A 21163-nucleotide genomic window follows, 5' to 3' on the forward strand; every position below is an offset into this window, starting at 1 on the left:
CATGTGATAAACACATTCGTTCGTACATACGGCGAACACATAATTTATATGCTTGACAGTGTATTTTTCACTGACAACTTGATTCCATAGAAATACTACAATGCATGGTAATACAATATAACATTATCGTCCAGTAATTGAACAAGGCCTGGCAAGGGGCCGTGAAGATATAATTATGTTGGTGTAGAAAAGTCGCTTGAGTACCCATATGCTATTTCTATCATATAGTTTATTGTGAATAAAGGATTTGTCGGATGCAGTTTTGAAATGGCTGATTTTTTCAATCTTGAGAATTTTTTTACTGGGAATTATGAATATTCTGGCTCTGTTTACATCGAAACGAGGGCGATGCTTTTACCTAACTAGGCCTGCCTATTTCGCCCACGCACTATAGTATGGGCATATCAAAACAACCAACACAGGCGACACTTATACACTCTTCGTCAAGATAAATAAACAACACACAATATGCTCGCAAAAGACCTTTAGTGGAGGAAGGTCTTGGTCAAAAATTTCACTCGTTTGCCTCTGAAATATACTGGTAAGATCATCACATTTTTATATTATCTTTTTATCTTTGTGTATAGCGAGAAAAATTGAACTTACGGGCCATTTTTGCCCTGCGGCTGCCCTAAATGATAGTGTGCACGATTATTCCTAACTTTTATACTGACTACGCTACCGTCCCTTGTTCTCAAACAAAAATTAGGAATCTGTTTGGCCTAGTAATTCTAATATCAAACGTTCGTTGAAGATGGTTGAAGGAATCAACTTAAATATATTAGTAAATATATTATTCTATATTATTAGGGCTGCGAGACCTCTTAGAGTGGTCTAAAAGGAAATACAATGATGATACTAGTTTGGTCTTCCTAAAATTGTCTCTGCACCGCATGTGGTTCAATGAGAAATTTCATTTTTTGTATAACACTTCTTTTTACCGGGTTACTTGCACTTATACAAGCTTTAATGAAAAAAGTAAAAATTGAATAACCCGAATAACATCGCGGGCGACAATTTCATTTTATTTCATTTTCTGCTTAAGTCGGTTACGTGATAGAGTACATCACAGCGATAAGTGCTTCACCATATCTTTTTCAACCAGGCCATAGGCTCCGGGCGAATACAAACGAAATATCAAAGCAGATAAATGGTATATTCTATAAATTGACCGATTTTGATATTGTGAATTTCATATAATCATTGGTTATATCACTAAGATTGATTTGTGCCTTTCAAATATATCTTGCTTTCGGGCGTTCTATATATATTTAACTTTCCAAAAGCCCAGCATAATCATAAGAAATAAACCCTTTATATAGGCGAGGTTGATAAAAGTGATTCGAATAAAGTATTTTTGTTTCTGAATACTAATTAATCTATGCAACACACTCTTCATACTCTTGTGATCCGATTTGACTTACGCAAAGGCTTTCTTTGTGGATGACCTTAAAAAAGTTGCTGTTGCCCGGTCTCTGTTAGGATCAGAATAAGGAATGACGTCAGTCACAACTAACGCCCTTAATTTTTTAATTGATGTAGTCGACAAGCATCATAATCAGTTATGAAGTGCTTTCCGTCAAATTAAGATGGTTCACGTCGTTAATGAGTCCATAGTTATTGCCCGACATGACCGTAAGGACTAGATTTTGTATAAGATTTTGTATCTCAGGGCTGTCTTTCGCTGCATGTCTCGTTTTTCGTTCGTACCTATACGCACGTAAAAGTTTAAAATAATTTAAATGATACTTATGAAATCAACGATTGAATAGATGCAGCATATATAAGATTGGATTCTGTTGATGATTTGGTGTGTTTTTTTTCCTGTCATTAAATTAATTATACTACAACTTAACAGGCTTTAAGCTTTTACGTGCGTGTGGAAATCCAACGCGACTGTGGAAATCCGCTCGAAATGGTCACGACATCGATACACCAGGCGACCACTAAAGCTTTCTGCTTAGCAAAATGCTAATCGTGGCAGCGTGCTAAAACTTATTTCAGAGTTTTTTTTGTTACTTGTGAGCTGTCAGCACCAATATAATTGAAAATGTTAGTGAATATGCGGTTACGAGCAATTAAAGTTTCCGCTGTATGTGCGCTGAAACTGAAGGCGGTTTAAGGCTGAAACCCGATTTCGTACACCGCCAGCTGTGCCAGAAATACATAAAAACAATAGATAATGAGGCATTTCAGCAAATTATTTTTGGTTTTTAATATATGGCATTCCGGCAGTTGTAAAATACAGCATGCTCTCTTTCTCCCATACCATTTTTGTTTATCGTTCACTGCCGTTTGTTCCTTAATTTTTCCTTGAACTTTCTTTAAGTCGAGAAATTCATGCATGGTTCCGATCCTTCAAATGAGAAAGATTCTAGAATACTCTTCTTTCTTTCTCCTTTCTGTCTTTCAATTGTAGATAAGGAGCAAAGGAAAATACTTGAAAAGTTGGCAATAGCTAGCTTTATTAATTCACTCATGTCGATCACATTGTTGTAAATTTGAAACGAAATTAAATTTTTTATTACCTGGTGAACCGCAGAACTCCAGCATGTGGGCAAGATCTTCTCAACTTTGCTTGAACTTTTACTGTTTGGAGCATTCATAACTAACCGCATACAGTATGTAAGCCCTGACTCCTTTTTTTCGGTACCGTGGATCGTTAAATTGTTGCAGTTTCTATTGAATAATGTGTTTTTAAGAAAAACCATGCCCATACTTGAGGTAATTCTGTGAATCGTATGTTCTCTTCCTCTGTGTAAAAGAACTTTCTTTCTCACGCCCTTGAATTCTTTTAACCGTCCACAAATGAACATTAAGAAAACGATCATTCGCCAGTAAACTATTTTAACTATGTTCCTTGGTGGTAGAATTGTGATTCTTGGGTGGTATAATTTGTCCTTAAACACAGGTGATATCTCTTTAAATTATCTACCATGTCGAGAAAGGTCAGCTCGGAAGTGACGTCATCTTTTAATTTTGAGTATAATTAGAACGTTTATATGTTTTAAAACTTTATCTTAACCCACACATTTTGTCAATCAATGCGCAAAGAATAAATACAGAAATGGGAAACACAGTGAAGGTCTTCATTGTGTAGCGTAATGTGCTCACGACGGCAAGTTTGATTGGGGACTGTATGAAGTATAGCTGTATAAGGTATAAAACAGTATTTACCCAGGGTATAATTGTTGCAATTTGCAATGAGCCAATGACGCGCGACCAGTTACAGTCCCTGTCTCTATTCTACGTGCTCAGTGCTAAAATGTTTTGTCATACATGAAGTATTTCACTTATTGTGTACGATGTGAACTGAGAAATCAAAATTTCATTTACAAATATAATGATCCACTACTACGCTAGCCAGGTGAAATTAATAGAAAGGACGACACAACAGCCTCTAAACATTCTGTTTAGGTCCGAATATTGGGGAATAACGTGATATAATGACAGCGTTTTGAAGATACTCGATTACTGATCGCTTGAAATGGCGTCGGGAACACCACCAGTATATCGAACACGAAGCATATGGGATTCACTATCCGCTGAAGAATTCGAGCAGCTGCAAGCATACACAAAATGTAAGCCAGTTTCATCTTGTCTCGTGTCTATTTATAATTGTGCTGTTCCGAGGTCGACACTATATCGTCACAATGCGGTGTATATTTGGTTCACATATATATTAACTTTTGCTCGGGCTTTTATAAATCATCGTTGAGTCAAAAAGTCAAAATAATAGTGCAAGCATATACGTTATTTAAATACAGATTCGTAGGGAGCGTCGGTTATATTTTTGTGTTTGAATCTTTTATTTTACTTGTTATTAAATGCGCGGTGTGCGAGGAATGAAGAACAGGTTTTCAGATGTATTTCATTCATGTTATTTAACCCACTATTATTATAGGAACGGGATCGATATACGATATATGTCCTGAGATATATTGTTTACATCGCGGTAGACGGCAATGACATATTTTAGGCTATCCCACGTATTTGATAAAAAACAATTATGTCGAAAGGATGGAGATATCAATGTACAACACAATACATCGTCGTGTTGGGTTAAAATGATATCGTAATATGAATTTTTGTGATATTTTTTCGATAATTTATGCATGTGAAAAGGACCCTCTTTAGGACATGAATTAGTTATTACTTCGCTGAGCATTTTCTCACTATAAACGCCCAGTATTGTCAGCTGCCTTGCGGCTTCTCACAATATGTCTGCCCTAACATTTCACGTCGTTTCCTATTTTTTCCCTAACGCACGTGAATTGATACTTCCCGTTGAATATACCGAAAGATTTTCAGAAAAGGCATAAAAACTCGCCGTTGTTTCAAATTAAAATGCAAAGCTATCAAAACAATACGAATTACCGTAAAATCGTTGCCCCGCTCCCACAAGACGTGGGCATATATAAACTATTCTGCGTGTAATATTTTTCTCGAAATTTCTGTATAAAATCAATCAGTGAAAGTGTTTGACTGTGTCGCAAACACCCTAAAAAATTCGGGTATTACAAGTAACTGAGCAAGAGTTCAAGAGTCGTTTGGCGTGTACACATGATTATTCACGCGTATTACAGCCTGTTGCTGGGCAAACTAGAATATATATTGAATATTTGAAATAATTCAATACTCTCTGCCGCAACTTGTCGCACAATTTTAAGCACTGGTGTAAAATGTCCGAAATTGTGTATGCAATACACACAACATCATTGACACATATTGCGAAATGGATATTCTACTATAGGACCGGCTTTTGGATTTAGTTTGAAAATTTGCGTGTAACTAGAAACAGCGTAGATTAATCCGCAACGAAGTTGATAATGCTTGGAATTTTTGCACAAGGCCTACAATATATAGATTAAAAAGTGTCAATGAAATTCTACTCCAATAAATCACAATATTCAATACTTAAAAGTTATTTTTATCCAAGAAACAATTTGAAGTAATGTAAATCAAGGGTTTAACTGTATGTAACAGTAATACAAGATGCTGTAGTATTGTTGTCTGCAGAGTAAAATTGTATGAAAGTTTTAACATTTCTTAGATCTTTCATGACATTGTGCCAAACTGTAGGTGAACAAACATATTGCTGGCAGTCAAGTTTGAATTAGTCAGGCATACTGTATAAAGGTCTAACAATATTTATACTAAATTGAAAGTAGGATGCATTTTCCAGGTAAAAAGGTTATGATGCCTTTGCAGGTTATACAATGCACTGGCTGACTGGATAAATACTGAGACATTTGTTCTAAGTTACACAGGTTATTTTGTAGTATTTTTCTTTTTAGTGATAAATAATGAATGGCCAAATTTTTACTTTAATTGCACACACAACATACAGATGGCAGGTGATTTCTTAAGATATAAAAGCAGCTAGAACAAAACAAAGTACTATACAAAACAGCAATAGTTGTAGTCATTACTGAAACAAATATGATATTATGTTTGATGTTTTATCACTCAACAAATCAGTCATAATGTAGATCCTGAGAATGTTGGCCTTTACTTTAGGTCTGCAGATGCTTTTAATTTGATCAGATAGGACATAGTTTTTTGTAATTTGGAGGTTTATCTCAAAGCTGTGAGCTTTAGATTTTTACAAATGTATGTAACACTACTAATGTTTTTATACCATGATCAGAATGTTGTCAATGATTTTGTAAAATAACAATTGTATGTGTGTAGGTGTGATGGAATATCTAGACCAAAACCTTACTATTTTAGGTCATATGTCATTTTCTTTCATGCCAAATTGTTTTACTCCTCAGTGGAAATGCATTACCTATATTAAAGGGTAAATTGTAGTGCCCTACCACAAGTAAATATTTTACGCATTAAACAGCTTGGATGCATTGAAAGATATTGTCTTATGTATATTTAATATAAACATAGTCTTAAAGTATTTTTTTAGGTTTCTTAAAAGTTTGATCTACTGCTCTTAAAAACCACAAGATTTCTATATATCCATTAGGTGTCCACAAATTTACATTGAAATAAGTGTCTTGTCTTATCCAACAATGAATTAATAATTTGTCTATGTCGCCTTTAAAATTGTTTTGTGGCTCTATTGCAATTGTATCCATTCTATTGGAATTGTATCCATTCTATTGGTTATTCAAGAGCGGAAATGTAATTCTGACCCATAACATCACACAATTAAATTATTAATGTGAAACATATTCCCCTCCTATGCTATTACTGCAAGCCATTGATGATCTTTGCTGTTTGTGATCCTTTATATTTTTTCTTTTACTCTTCTTTAATTATGCAGCAGTATAATCTAGCTTGGTCAGAGTTTTGCTTCACCTGTAGGATGGCAATTTCTTCTTGGCAAGATATTCCCAGTAATTAGTACAGTATGTCATATTCTAAATGTTCTGTGAATTCACCAACCTGCATGTAGTAGTAACTATCTTTTTATTGATTTTGCCCCAGATAAAAAGAGATAAGTTAGATAGCAAACTCTTCTTTTCTGTAGTCGTTTTTTGTACTACACAGTGTCATGAGCAATATTTGTGATGAACATCGCATTTTTTTTAACCGAAGGACCTGCGAACTGAATTAAAACTATATAAACCAGGCAAGGTCCAAGAACCTATGCACAGTACTAAGAATTTTCCCGCACAAAGCCTTTCTCTTCTGTAAGCCTTTCAATATAGAAAAGTATACAGAAAAAAAAGGAGGCAGATATAGATCAGCGATGTGATTGTTATAAGTTGTTAGCTAGTCAAAGGCAAAGCGACTGAGGACAAGGTAGAGGCTGACGAATTAATACTCTTTGTTTCTTATGTATTCAATTTTTGTTTCTTATTAAACACCGGTAGGCAGTACGGTATATCACACATGTTATGACCGGTTTCGTAACATCGTCTGTCTGAAGATCTAGACATTATTGCAAATACACATAAATTATGCCGAAATTCTTTGGCTCAGCATACTAAAATGTGCCTAATATGTTTAGGGTTACAGCACACTCCTTGTGCTCTATCGAAACCAACCAAACTACTTGCAGTATTATTAGTGTTTTGGATTTTTGTTTATTTAAATAACGGAAACATACAAACCGGACAAAGCAAAAAAAACAAAGATAGGGTCGTAGGGATGACAGTTTGTCTGTGTCTGCACTGAAGACTGAAGAGTAAAATAATGATTTGAGGCCTGGTTGCTTGTATTATAATATCCATGCATTTTCTCTCCGCTCGCTTCGACGGCTCAACCTTAATTGCTTCGACCCTTATGCTGAGCAGGAGTGAGCAAATGATACGAAATTGCGTGTATTTGCTACGAAGCACAAAGCCAACACGTACAGTGAACAATAAACTCACTCCAATTCACTGTGTCTCGATTTCGAGATGACCCCCACTGGAATTATGACATCATATAAAACCCAAGTATAGTATACATCACGTTTGATGCTAAGTTGTTTGAAGACGCTGCCATGCTGCTCCCTGGTTATATTGTATTTTTTGTATGGTAACATGCTTTCTATCATCGATCATTTCGACTTTTAAAATGTAGTCAGTCATTTAAAAACTACATTTTCAGTTGAACGCTGATAGAATTTTCTGTGTTGGAATTGTAATAGTATATATTCAGCCAATAATAATAATTAGTATTAGAACAGTCATTGCAAGTATGCTCAGGCAGCTCCGGTTTTCTACATCCTACTCCTCATGTCTCAAATCCAAACAAATTATAGATTGCTTCAAATTTTCCCTATGCTGATGCCTGCGGTATTAGTATACCTGACTTCAAAATCCCAGATTGGGATAGGTTAACTTTGGCAGCCACGTCATTACTTACTATATATATCTTACTAGCGCTTCAATATTTGGTTTTTAGATTCTAAAAAACGACTAAAGGATGTGCTTAAGGAGTTTCGTGATGGCGAGTTCTCGCAGTATAAACCAGAAGAGGTAATTTTATGAGCCCAGATACCTCCAGCTGACGTTTCACAACTTCCTAACTGTCACGAAACTGAAACTTGCTCTCGTAACTCTCCTTTGTAGTTATTTTTAACATGAATTGTTTATACCACTTTTGCAGAAATGTTTTTATTGTCATGTACAAGTGTATATAATAATACAATTTTTTTTTAAATTTGTCTTTTAACAGCCAATGAACTACGATGGTTTTAAACTGTTTATTAACACGTATCTTGGCAATGAAATTAGCGATGAATTATGTCAACATCTCTTCTCGACATTTTGTAAACAAGTACCAATAAACAATGCGACCATAACAAGTTTGCAGCAAGCAGAGGCTATGATTTCTGCTGATAAACCAGGTAAATACAATACAATACAATACAATAAATTTAGAAACTTATAATTGGTTTTAAATATACCTCGAATGTTGGGTGGCCTTGCGACATGTATAGTTAGGTTCTGAAATAATGCATCTCTGATTTCAGTATCCCGAGAATAAAGATTTCAGCATGTTGATCAAAAAAGTTATTCTTTGTGCTACATACAGTAACATTCACCTCAGTTACAGTACTATATGTCGGGTTTAACCTTTTGACAAATATTTGTATTTCCAAAGCAAAGTTGTCTGTTGAGTTAACATTTTTCTCCTCGATAGATTCTTTTGACATAACAAACATTTTTAATTTGTTTTTGAAATCGGCATGCCGATATTTCTATTGTGGCGAATAATGCGCGGCGGTTTTAACAGAGCCGGGCTGTGGGAGTTAATTGTTTACAGAACCGGGCTGCAGTCTTCTGACCACGCAGAGCCCGCTGGGAGCGAGACTCTTATACTATACTAGCTGTGGCTTCAATAATCACGTGAAAGGAAGCTGGTATTAAATCGCCAAAGGTTAGATACAGACTGTCGCAGAGTTGCATGATCTTAATGAAATTATCTTCTGGAATGAGTAAATTAGCCTATATATATATATAGCATGCAGCTAGCTGCATGGCGAGGCTATAGCCCGGTTCGTATATCTGTTTTGTTAACGGTTGAATTCACCGCGATATTCCACGCGATATCAGGCCCTAGCGGTAAAATAGCCGCGACTTCTTTTAATTCCGGTCTTTCAGACTGACACGTCCTCGACTGTCTGAGAGGGATTGTCACATATATCGGATTGTGTAAGTTGCGGTTCGTGAAACATTGCATGAGATTTCCGACAATGATGCACCTATCCTGCGAAGTAGATGAAGATAAATTACATGCAAAAGGGATTCTCTTGTTGATCGATGTGAATAAACAAAGTTTTCTATTTCCTTCACGTATGTAAAATATCAAATAGAATATAGTGTACCCATGCAGTCACATTAGTATGGTGAATGGACTATATTTATATAACTTGACAAAAGGATAAGTTAATACTAATTAGGATAAGATACTCATTTCCGTTTGCATATTTTAGCATCAGTATACCCTATATTTTCCTTATAGAAAAATACACTAGCTCAGCAAGCCTTTATACTCTTTTGAATAGTTTAATTGCTCGATACATCGAGACATACACTGCATGCATGCATGTCTGGTTTTATAAAAACTCGAAATCGCTCATCAGTTTGGGTGTGTATGTTTTTGGATGAACTAATATTAAATAAAATTCAATTTAGCTGAAAGTGGTATACACACTGGTATTACATCTGCTGCGATAGTGGCCACAATTCCTATAACCTCACGAGATACAGCTGTTATTACGCATTCATCGTCACATACTCATTTAACTGGTTCACCATGCAATGAAGCTGATCGTTTACCTCGCTCTTCATCTGATGGTATAAATTGTGCATCACGTATTTTACCTGCCCGAAGATCAATTATATCTCTAAACGGTAAACTAATTCAATGTAGGTTAAACTTTAAATTTTATTAATTTAAATAGAATCACATGCAGTATAAATAAATCCGGATTAAAGAAAGCTATGTTTAACCAACCTAAATTTTGGCTAAAACAGAAGTTAAAAATAGCTAAATGTTTTTAACTGAATTTTTCCTCAACTACCTCATTTTTGGACTCATTAGACAGTCCGTTGAAGACATTGCACGCCTTAATAAATTCAGTATTAAACAATGTAATGTTATCTACACCGTTTTAAGTTATACAAATACCCATTTAATCCGTACGTAACACTTTAGAATATTCCTTTACCAACATGTATGCATGTACCTAATATAATATATTTACATTCACCATTATAATTACAAGCACATACTATGATGTGACTAACGTGCAGCTGACAATTATTATACACAAACATGAGCCGGGAGTCGTGAGCCGGTCGGCTCATGATGAGAATAATACTGTATAATGAGAAGTATTGTTTTATTTTTAAAATACTTTCAAACGACAGCTTTTTTCGGCTCTTTTAACCTGTTTTTAAAAATCCTAATAATACTCCTATTTTCAAATTATAAACATTACGAATATTTTCAATTACAAGCATAAAAAAATGGAACGTTTTTGGTTGCAGTGGACTAATAAAGTTATTTTGAAAATGTCGTGTTATATATCCGATTGTTTCCATACAAAGCTGCTTTGTTGGGTCAAGTGCTGTCAAGAATATGTTAAAAGCCTTCTTTTCCTATTATTGATGAATAATTTCAAATGGCGCAGCTGGGTGAAAAAAGTTCTTCTATTTTATAAACATTTTTGACTGGGTCACTTTTTGGGTGAAAAACATGCAGGCTCAATGTCATACCATTGCATACCTTGTTGTAGTTTTAAATTTACCCTTATGCAGTCAGTGTATAAGATTTCTAGAATATCAGAGTACGGTTTAGCTTCTTCTTAAACTTAATTTGTGCTGGAAAAAGCGCCTACTCTGACAAATACTTCTACAAATAATTCTACTGCCTTTAAGGTGAGAACCAGTAAGAACTATTGTAACAAGAGGATAATACAATATTTCAGGTCCGGCAAAAGGTTCATCCGCTGAAAATACACCCTCAAGTTCTCGAAATAATTCCACAAAGAAGAAGCAATCGGTTACAGACAATCTTGCGATATTCAGCACGAAGAATGCTTTAGAGACTGTTGCCATGGTGTCAATACGTGAGATTGCGTGTTATTTGTCGTTGCTTGAAGGAGGAGAGGTCGAGGATAAACTTGAGTGTAAGTACAGTATAGTGTATGTACCCTTTACATATTATGTGTTTTTCGTATTTATGCTTTATGCTTTTATTTGTTAATTTTCTTCTCAGTTGTTTTCCGAGTGTATGATGCGGATGGTAATGAATATCTAGATCAGCAGGTACTCGCCGATATGACAAGAGTTTTGAAATGCTTTCTGTTAACTTGTTTGGCGGTGAATCCAGCGAATCGGTGAATTCCACAATAATTGTATGTGTCTCTGTTTCACTTTATAGGAGTTAGAGTCTATCATACAACAAATGATGAGTGTTGCAAAATATTTAGGATGGGATGTCACAGAGTTAAAGCCAGTAAGTATTTCCAGTCTTTTTAAACATGTACATGCTCCTACATTATAGCATCAGTGTGCTGTGCTGTATGCTAGCACTGTCCTTTTTATTGTTCAATAACATATGCTAGTTCTCCTTAATACAGCAGTTTTTTTGCTGCATATTTCTGTCGTGAACTGCTCTGGGCGTTGTTAAAGTGTATATTATTGACTACTGGCAGTCTTTTTTAATACAAAAGTTTGGTTTTTTAAGCATTGTCTTGTTTTAAGCATTTGCCATTTTTAACAGATCTTACAGGACATGTTGTTAGAACTGGACTGTGATTCAGATGGTCGTATATCACTCGATGAGTGGATCAAAGGCGGTCTTACCACTATCCCATTACTCGTTCTATTGGGATTAGATCCAGTAAGTAGAAAACGTGTGCTAATGGTCTCTTGCACATGTATATTATTTTAAATATTAGTCGACGGTTTCTGGCTAACCGGCTAACCTTAATACTTTTTAGAAAATTCGAGATGATGGTCAGCACCAGGTTTGTAAATACTTTCTAGTTCATATATGCAGTTATTCCTCTATGATGTGTCCTTTCAAGCAGAATCCTTTATAAAATAATCTTCATTAATTCCTCAATCATTTTATATCTTACTGCCAAACTACATATAAAATTGTAATCCCCTGAAGTTGTACATTACAACGCAGTTTATAATCTGCATATTTGTGTTTTGTAGTGGAGACAGAAACATTTTAATAAACTTGCACATTGCAACATGTGCCACTGTGCTTTGACTGGGCGCGGTTTCCGGGGGAGACAGGGGCTACAATGTATATGTAAGTACTGCCTAAAATTTTTCAACGAAATACTTTAGAGTACACTGTGAAAAAACATCTTAAATGACGTTGATACTTTTCGTTGAACTGTTTCACTTGAAAATGCAGTTAAGTACAAATATTACGTTGTATCTATCTGATATAGAGAAATACAGTTTCAACTATTTACCAACTAAAGAATACGTAACTGTGTTTTTTTTAGTCTGTAAATTCACTGTGCATGAAAGATGTGTAAACAGAGTTCCTGCATCGTGCATCAACACTTACGTGAAAACCAAGAGAAATGCGAAATTGGTATGGTATCTAATAATCTTGCATGTTCAACCACTGAACCACCCAGTATTGTTACCAGCTGCTACAAACAGTTGCATGAACAAAACATCTTTTTTTATCTTTTACTTCATTCACTTTTTTAGACGATGGATCATCATTGGGTCGAGGGCAACTGTTCTGGGAAATGTCGGAAATGTGGTAAAACGATCAAAAGTACTCATTCATTGTCAGGATTACATTGTGCTTGGTGTCATATTACGGTAAATAGCGCGTTTTTGTCTTAGTATATTACCTTAATTGGAGTAATTTACATTTCTTCTTTATTCGTCGGTAAAGTTGAATTTACAATATTTCATGCATTATGCGAATGATGTTTGAAAGCATCTAGTAATTTTAGCATGCTGATAATAAATAACGTAATAATGCCAGGAGTCGATATTTCATGTTGTTCAAGTAAAAAATTAAATTTATTATTAGATCCACAATAAATGTGTTTCTCAAACTCGGTTGGAATGTGATCTTGGTGAACATCGTATTCATATTTTGCCGCCAACAAGCATTCATCCAGCTGGAATGGTGAGTAAATAACCCAACTAGTTGACCAGCAACTACGAATACGGCGAAAATGATGTCAGTCATGCATTTTGTGAACATGAATGCAATAACCGCTGTATTGCTAGTGAATGGAGATCATATTCAGTGGAACCTGAGAATCTTGCTACAATAACTACCCGTGCATGCGTGGATTATCACTTGTAGCTTGTAGCTTATATCTTGTGCTTCATTTTTTAGAATAAGTGCATAGAAAACGACAAAGATCGATCAACCAGCAACACAGTTTTAAACTTAGATGGAATGCCAATACAGGTATTTTATTATTAGGCCTTAAAAGTATATAAATCCCACTATATAAATCATGTTTAATTTACCTTTATCCACACTTGGCATAATTATTTATGCAAGAATATTACGTTCGCTCTCGGCAGCTCCCCCCGTAGTTGCCAGAGCAGTGCACCGGCATCGCACAGGACAGGTTCGACTCCTGCCGGGGGGGCCGATAAAAATGTTTCTCGATTACTCCCGGTTAGGTATTACAAGTAGCTATATAAATTCCGTTGATTTTCAATCAACCATGTATCTTAAACACTGCATGGCTGGCATTACCTTTATACCACTCTGAGAATCCACAAACATCGAATTTCAGAATATTTCTGTGTCATGAACATTTATCGTCACACTTCAGTTTTCTTTACTCTTCACTTTTTATCATAGGTAGTTTTTAACGTGGGGAACATTTCTTTTCTTAGGTAACCCCCCTTCCAAACACACATCCTCTGGCTGTGTTTATAAACCCAAAAAGTGGCGGTCGCCAAGGAACAAGGTATAGTTTTAGTGTTCAGTCATATTAACGTCGGTTGCTTGGCGAAACCGTGACTGGTGCGAGTCTCATTGTTCATCGGTTTATTATGTTGTATGTATACCTAATTCCATTTTTCTCTGCACCAGTATTAAAACTGGACCATGTAATCCCTCAAGAAACAATGCCATAGTAATAAATATATGACATGACATGGTTTCATAATATAAATATTTTTCTCGGATGTAGATTGCTGTGGAAATTTCAATATCTTTTAAATCCAAGACAAGTTTTCAATCTTGCTGATGGTGGCCCTACGCCGGGGTAAGTTTCAGCTACTTACAGATCTACCGAAATAGTGCAAGTGATGAAAAATACCTGAAGGTCTTGTATAATTCCAGGTTAAAATTCTTCTCAAGTGTTCCTAATTTCCATATTTTGTGTTGTGGCGGAGACGGCACTGCTGGTTGGGTTCTAGCCTCGTTGGGTGAGTGCCTCGGAATGAGATAGTTGAGGTCTTCTCGTGTTTGTTTTCATGTGGTTCTTTGTGTGTCTCATATTAATTAATTTACTTCTAATTAATTAATTAACGTCTATGCAACAACAGACCGTGAATGAAAAGAACTTAATCGCTTTGCAAGGATAGATTGACTTACGCTATACTTGTTGTACACATTGTTTTGGATTTCTAATAAACTATTCTCTCTACTTTATTTTGAAGATAAACTTGGCTTGTCACAGTTGCCTCCTGTCGCAATATTACCACTTGGTAAGTGTTGTTGTCAGATTTGGCACTTCTAGATTACTTGAGTTGCTTCTCGGAATTAAATAAAGAAAATCAAGGAGACAGACATGTCACCTTAGTACTTTTTCTCGTGTGAACTCTTTCGTGAAGTTCATGATTGCTATCAAGTTATCCATATCCCCGAATCTTATCAAGAGTGCTCTTATTTCGTGCAGTCTTTTATATGCCCGCCTTTTTAACCTTGACGTATTCTCAACGTTGATAAATTTCGACTAGGAACTGGAAATGATCTATCTCGTCATCTTCGGTGGGGCGGAGGTAAGAAAACCACAATGTAAAGTTTATGGAAAATACAGTCAATGCTTCCCGTTTCACCACAAACCCAGGCACTATAAAACGGGAGAGAACAGCACACAACGTCAGGTTGTAGCACTTGCATGATGTATAAAATGTGTATAAAAATGTTCACTGTTTGAAGGTCTAATTCAGTTGTATAATGTCCATGTACCAATTATTGTAAATAACATGATATATTTAGGTTATGAAGGAGAGAGAATTTCAAAAGTTTTAAGTTCAGTGGAAAATAGCACAGTGGTCACCTTGGACAGGTATATAAGTACGGCAATTTGTCGAGGGGAATATGGATATTTAGTATGTACACTTGCATGCATGCATGTGGTGGGTAGATATAGCGAGATAAGCATATAGCTCGGGCTCATATGTAGTCTATAACGCCAAGAATTTCTTTACATTGTAGTTCGTTTTGTATATTTACAGGTGGGAAATAACAGTCGAACATTTAGATAAATCAGATGTAGCAGACCGGATCCCGTTGAACATCATCAACAACTACTGCTCGATCGGGGTGGTGAGTGCTCTTATTTGGTAAAACCGAGGCTGCCTTGTCTTGGCAGCAAATGCCATGCAGCAATACTAAAAGTAATGTCAATAGGGAGAAGGTTTCTCTTGCTAAGTCACCTTACTACATGAAGAGATGGAACAAAAGATACACTGTATTCCTCCTACCTTAATAGTGCACGAAAAAGCATCCAACAAAAATTTCTAGAAATAGCTACGTATAGTCACTACTCTCAGTTATCAAGTTACATATCTTGTCTGTATACAAATTTGTGTACAGCCAAGATGTTAATCCCTCTATATGTTATTATATCACATTGCTTTTGGTGATTTCATTGGTAAAACAGTGTGTAACTTTTGTCATTTTTTTTTGGATAAGGACGCTTCAGTTTCGTTGAAATTTCACCAACAACGTGAAGCACATCCTGAAAAATTCAAAAGCAGGTAAAATGTAGTACACTTTTGAAGTTAAAGTTTAATGTACCCAATTCTATTATGATTTTTGGCACTTTACTTGATGCAGGTGAATTGAAGTGTGTATAATTCCACTCGAAATTAAGACCCTTTGAACCTCTAGTACACAATTCTAATTTAATTTTATTAACCTTCGTACATTTTTGTTTATTGCTGGGTAGGTTCATGAACAAGTTTCGATATTTTGAATGCGGTACAACGGAGAATTTTTCAGCAACGTGTAAAAATCTTCATGAAAACCTTGAACTTATTGTGAGTACAAGTATTGTCTCGGACGTGCTCCGACTTAAGATTTTTTGAGTGACAGAAGAATGATGTAATTTTTGCTTATCAGTGTGATGGTCGAAAATTGGATCTGGCATCTGGGCCAAGTCTAGAAGGTATCGCAATTGTGAATATTCCAAGTTATGCTGGTGGAACAAATCCTTGGGGAGAAGTGGATAAGAAGAAAGGGAGAAAGAGAAATAAGAAGGCGAAATGTAATGGAAAGGATGATTCTGACTGGGCAGAACAAGGTGATAATTGAATATACCTCTGTTGTGGGATATAATGTTGCTTTATGATGACGAGGACAATTTTAAGGCAATCTTGTAATTTCACGTTGTTCAAGCTGAAATCGTGGTTTGAATACCTTCTTACCGCTTGTATACTGCAGTGTTCACCCATTGTTTACATGCAGTTGGTATAAATGAATACGAAAATGATCTTTTGTTATTTCAGATATTGGTGATGGTCTTATTGAAGTTGTTGGTTTTGAAAATGCTCTCTATGTGGGACAAATCATCGCTGGCGTGAGAGCCCATGCGCTAAGAATAGCTCAATGTTCGAACATTACAATAATGTAAGTCATCCATATTGGTCATCATCGTACGCATCGAAGGATATGAATAATTGCCTGTGAAATATTCGTCCCGTCCCTTATTCTTCTTTGTTCTATGTTCCTGTAGAACTAAGAAATTGTTTCCAATACAAATTGACGGCGAACCTTGGTTGCAGGCGCCAGCGACAGTGAGTACTCCCTATTTTTTATGTCTTTTTGTTGGCTGAATCTACAGGTACTAAGAATTCTACGGTTGGTATGTCAATTTAGTATGTCAACCAGTCGGAGAAATACCTTCCAACAATGTGACCACAGATCCCAATTTGCATTCCAATTGTCAAACGATCTGAAGTTTAGATTGTAGTATGTGCAATGTTGTTTAGACAACTGTGTTTACGAGATACTGAAGATGCAGCTAATTTATAATCATTATATTATATAAACAGTAATAAGCTGCTTAATAAGCTGCTTTATTGCGAAAGACTGAAAGGGACGGAAGTTTTGCCTTCAAACGGAAGAAAAACAGTTTTTCTTACTTTTTTACGGGTGCACTCATGCATTTAGAGGAATTGAAACAGTTCACATTTAGAATCTTCAAATGGTTCAGATGTAAAATTTTATATTCGAGTAAAAAACTATTTTAGCTTGTTTGTTTGTTGATTTTATAGATCGACTTGATCTGTAATATCGACTTACTTGCCGCACAAGCTAAAACGGCCTTAAAAAAACCGGTATCTGTAATTGAAATTTGCAACTATTTTGATCTCAGATAAAGATATCGCATTTTAACCAAGTGCCGATGCTACAAGGGCCACTACCGTCCAAGAAAGGTTTCTTTTCAAGACGAAAAGGAGAAGTGTTGCAAGATTTAGAAACGGAACTGTGAAGATGCACTTATTGCTACTACGTCCTGAGACATCAGTGTTTTTAATAACCTTTCAGCGCCTGTAGTGATGGTGTGTTTTGCCCGGGATGTATATATTATATATATATATAAATATATATATAATGTGGGATATGTAGACAGTTAGGAATAGGTATCTATATATGGGGGTGTACGTATACGTTTATTGAAGTATCAAATACTGAAAAAATGAAATTAGTTCGAATGTACAGAACAGGTGTACTAGCAGGCGTATAGGGTAAATGTTTTATTCTCTTTCTCATCAAAACTGTAGTATGAATGAGTATCTAAAAGTAGCGGAAAAATGAAGATTCCTGGATACTGTAGATCAGTATTGCATGGCAGGTTCACAACACTAGTATATATTTAATTGAAGAAATTTTAGTGTATTCTATTTTAGTATATTTAACAGCTATTTTAATATAGTAGCAGCGGAAAAACCTGTGATGTATTTGCGTGGTTCATTTATATTAAGAACAGTTGAAATCACAGCTGTTGACTCGAGTAATCACAGTGAAGTGAAGAACGTGAAGTGAACAGTCTACGCAAATATAAATTCACGGTTTTAACATTCAATTAACTATTTAACATTTGCATTTTTTTCTTGAAACCAAGAACACATAGTCAGACATCTTTAATTGCATGAGATCATGCATGCTTCTTACATTTGTTCAACATATAACTTAAATATATAATATCTGGCTATGGGAACAGGGTCTGTCCCACTTTCTAACATTATTTAACAAGAAAATTTCTCAAATGAAGCAAAATCGATGATGTTCCACGTGGGAGTTAAAGTGAAGCATCGGTGTAAAGATAGGACGATCTCCATACGATAAAAATAGAGTTACTCACTAACAGGCTATACCCTATACGGTGTAGAATATTTAACGTAAACGGTCAACAAGAGTTCATTGTTTTATTTAATTTTTTCCCATTGGCACATGCACATATTCAAAGTAATCTAGACTTATTCGAAAAAGAGCAAAAGGTCTGTTGCGAGTTACATGAAAACGAGGCGAGACATAAAATCATTCATTTCATTTCAAATTTTGACTGGAGAAAATTATTGTAACTGTAACAGGTCCAGAAAAAGTAGACACATAATTTTAAAATTTTTACAACGGAAAATCCGACCATAGGCTTGTTTTTACGTAACTCGCCACAGGCCTCCTTATCTTTTTCGTAATAACTCTATATATAGTGGGCCAAGATTGACTGATTACTGAATAAAAAAGCCAAACACAGTTATAGACCTTTGATTGCTTCGTTTGAAACAAAAGAAACAAATGGTAACATTATTTGTCTTATTCAGTAATCAAGCAATCTTGATGATGGTACATATTTTATAGATAATGCACTAAAATGTAAAATAGTTGTGTAAGGAAGCCATGTTTACAATGCTGTATTTGCTGTTATCGTGTGCTTGAAATGTGGCTATTTATTTGGCTGCTCCCTTTTACACAATAGACTGTTAAATCTCGTTTGCGTCAAGATATTTAGCGGATAATTATTTCACTCGTACATCTCAAAATGAGATTTCAGTAAGAAGTCATTGTCAACTGAGCTTCCCCACAGCCGCTGAGCGGCTTCTTAAAATGCCGGCATTACAAACACTAAATGTATGATGTATACAGTTTATTAATATATCACCTCGTGGGTTAACTCGTGTCACTTGTTGATTTTTGTGAAATTTGAGCGATATTGATTGGTAGTCATTGCCAACATCGAACACAGGGTAATTTCGCTGTGTTATAGCTATGGTTATAGTAGGGCCAAGACCGCCCGCAGCGTGGGTCCTGGGGCGGAGGTAAAAAGACCCTGGGTACGAGGTTGAATCATTGCTTGCATATTTTTAGTGTGATCTAAGTTACGGGAAGAATGCTTCCAGTTTCAGCCAACCACAATGCATAATGGTCTTCTAGACCAGAAAATTGGTAATAATTCCATTGTTCAGTAAATCCTAAATACACAAATTCAATCCTTGAGATTAGGTTTAGGATTAGGTCTCGAGGAAAATTAACTCTAATCCCAACCTAATCTCATGGATTAAATTTAGATTTACTGAATATGGAATTATTACCATTACGGATTAGTTACTAGTGTGCTTAATACCGATGCCCATTCCAAGTAGTACTGTAGCGCTATTCAATCAAAACACAGCTCTGTAACAAATTAGAATTCCGTTTTCTATGATTGGATATATTAGAATATATACATCGATCCGAGAGAGAGAGTTGAGTTTACAAAATCGTTTGTAAAAGTCGCTATTCAGGATGATTGGACACCATTATTAGAGCTTAAAGCTGAAATTGTCAAAGTGATTTTGATAATACGCGTTGACAACGGTAGGGCAAGCGAATTCCAATCTAACGGTAAAGAAAAAAATGCCCGATATTGATTTCTCGAGTGAAGCCAACATTTCGATCTAGCGAGGTACATAACAGCCCTCCCAATAAGAATTAGACCTCTCAAAAAGAACTGGTGGTCAATGTTTCCATCATGAACTCTTTCAATCTGCTTCAGTAAGGACTCTGCCACCACGCCTTCGTCCAGCAGTAGTAATACTTGATCATTTATGCCACTTTAACACCTACTTGACTCGTTTAGACCAACAGGAATAGCTACATGCTTAGCCAGCTTAGGTTACGTAGAATGAATTAATTTTCAAAGTAGACTATTATATAAAAGACTATATACAGAGCATATAGTTAGTGAGTGTTAGAACATAAACTGACCATCTAATACAGACATATATAAATTCAAAAGAATTAAGGTGTGATTACTGCAGATATTAAACCATATATGAATATACTATGTTATAACCCATACAGGTATGGTTATAAAACGAATGGTAGGATGTACACAAAAGGCTTGAATAAATAAACACGATGTGCTGAACAGAATAAAGAATAATAGACAACGCGTTCGTATTCCCTGCATGCAGGGATATGATATATGCATTAGGCGTTGAAAAGTTATCGAGAAACATGTGCCTGTGGAAACGTGCCATGCATTAACACATCTCTATGACTAGTCAGAATCACCAAACTGCAGTTAATACATGCACTAGGGTTGGATTATGACTTTGGTCATACCGTTCTTTAAATATTCAGCTGCATATTACCATATAGTCGTTGAAATTTTAATATGACCAGTACTGTGTCTAGTAGACACACATGCAGTGCTTTCGGGAATCAAGATCAAACCATGATATATTGGAGATTTTTTATCAATATGTTCTTTTATTTCCAGCTAAGCTCCTTATACTATACTGTCATAAGCCGAAATGTGAATTTATTGTTTTCATACGAATGCCTATAAATTTCTAACTTGATATTCCAGTTAGCAAAGATGTGCCTAACTCTGCTAAGTACATTTGGAATAGAAACAAACAGCTTAGTTACCGATTTCTTTTAAGCAAACAACTTTATTATTGCAATTTTTATCTCTATACCTATATAATATACTTTATGATCCGATGGAAATTTTAATTTAAAGAAATAT

General features: G+C 35.5%; 1 protein-coding gene across 5 annotated transcripts; it reads left to right on the forward strand.

Moving 5' to 3' along the window:
* Positions 1-457: 457 nt before the first annotated feature.
* LOC114534450 (diacylglycerol kinase beta-like) lies at positions 458-19357 on the forward strand. Of its 5 annotated transcripts, XM_028556007.1 has the most exons (28): positions 458-541; positions 3418-3581; positions 7852-7925; positions 8125-8296; positions 9588-9821; positions 10886-11086; positions 11176-11225; positions 11341-11415; positions 11683-11802; positions 11903-11929; positions 12126-12225; positions 12428-12519; positions 12642-12758; positions 12976-13074; positions 13291-13365; positions 13806-13879; positions 14105-14179; positions 14257-14342; positions 14577-14624; positions 14877-14918; positions 15139-15208; positions 15378-15468; positions 15838-15902; positions 16094-16184; positions 16267-16447; positions 16653-16773; positions 16880-16940; positions 17522-19357. In XM_028556007.1, exons 2-28 carry the CDS (start codon positions 3488-3490, stop codon positions 17636-17638), a joined length of 2652 nt encoding a protein of 883 aa, XP_028411808.1. In that variant the 5' UTR covers positions 458-541; positions 3418-3487; the 3' UTR covers positions 17639-19357. The 5 variants fall into 5 exon arrangements, with proteins under 5 accessions (XP_028411808.1, XP_028411731.1, XP_028411881.1 ...); XM_028555930.1 differs by lacking the exon at positions 458-541 and having other exon boundaries at positions 3313-3581; XM_028556080.1 differs by lacking the exon at positions 458-541 and having other exon boundaries at positions 3313-3581; positions 9588-9806; positions 17522-19356.
* The last annotated feature ends 1806 nt before the right edge of the window (positions 19358-21163 follow it).

Source organism: Dendronephthya gigantea, unplaced genomic scaffold (genome assembly GCF_004324835.1).
Source record: "Dendronephthya gigantea isolate DGI-Jeju-01 unplaced genomic scaffold, DenGig_1.0 000000F, whole genome shotgun sequence".
Lineage (NCBI taxonomy): Eukaryota > Metazoa > Cnidaria > Anthozoa > Malacalcyonacea > Nephtheidae > Dendronephthya > Dendronephthya gigantea.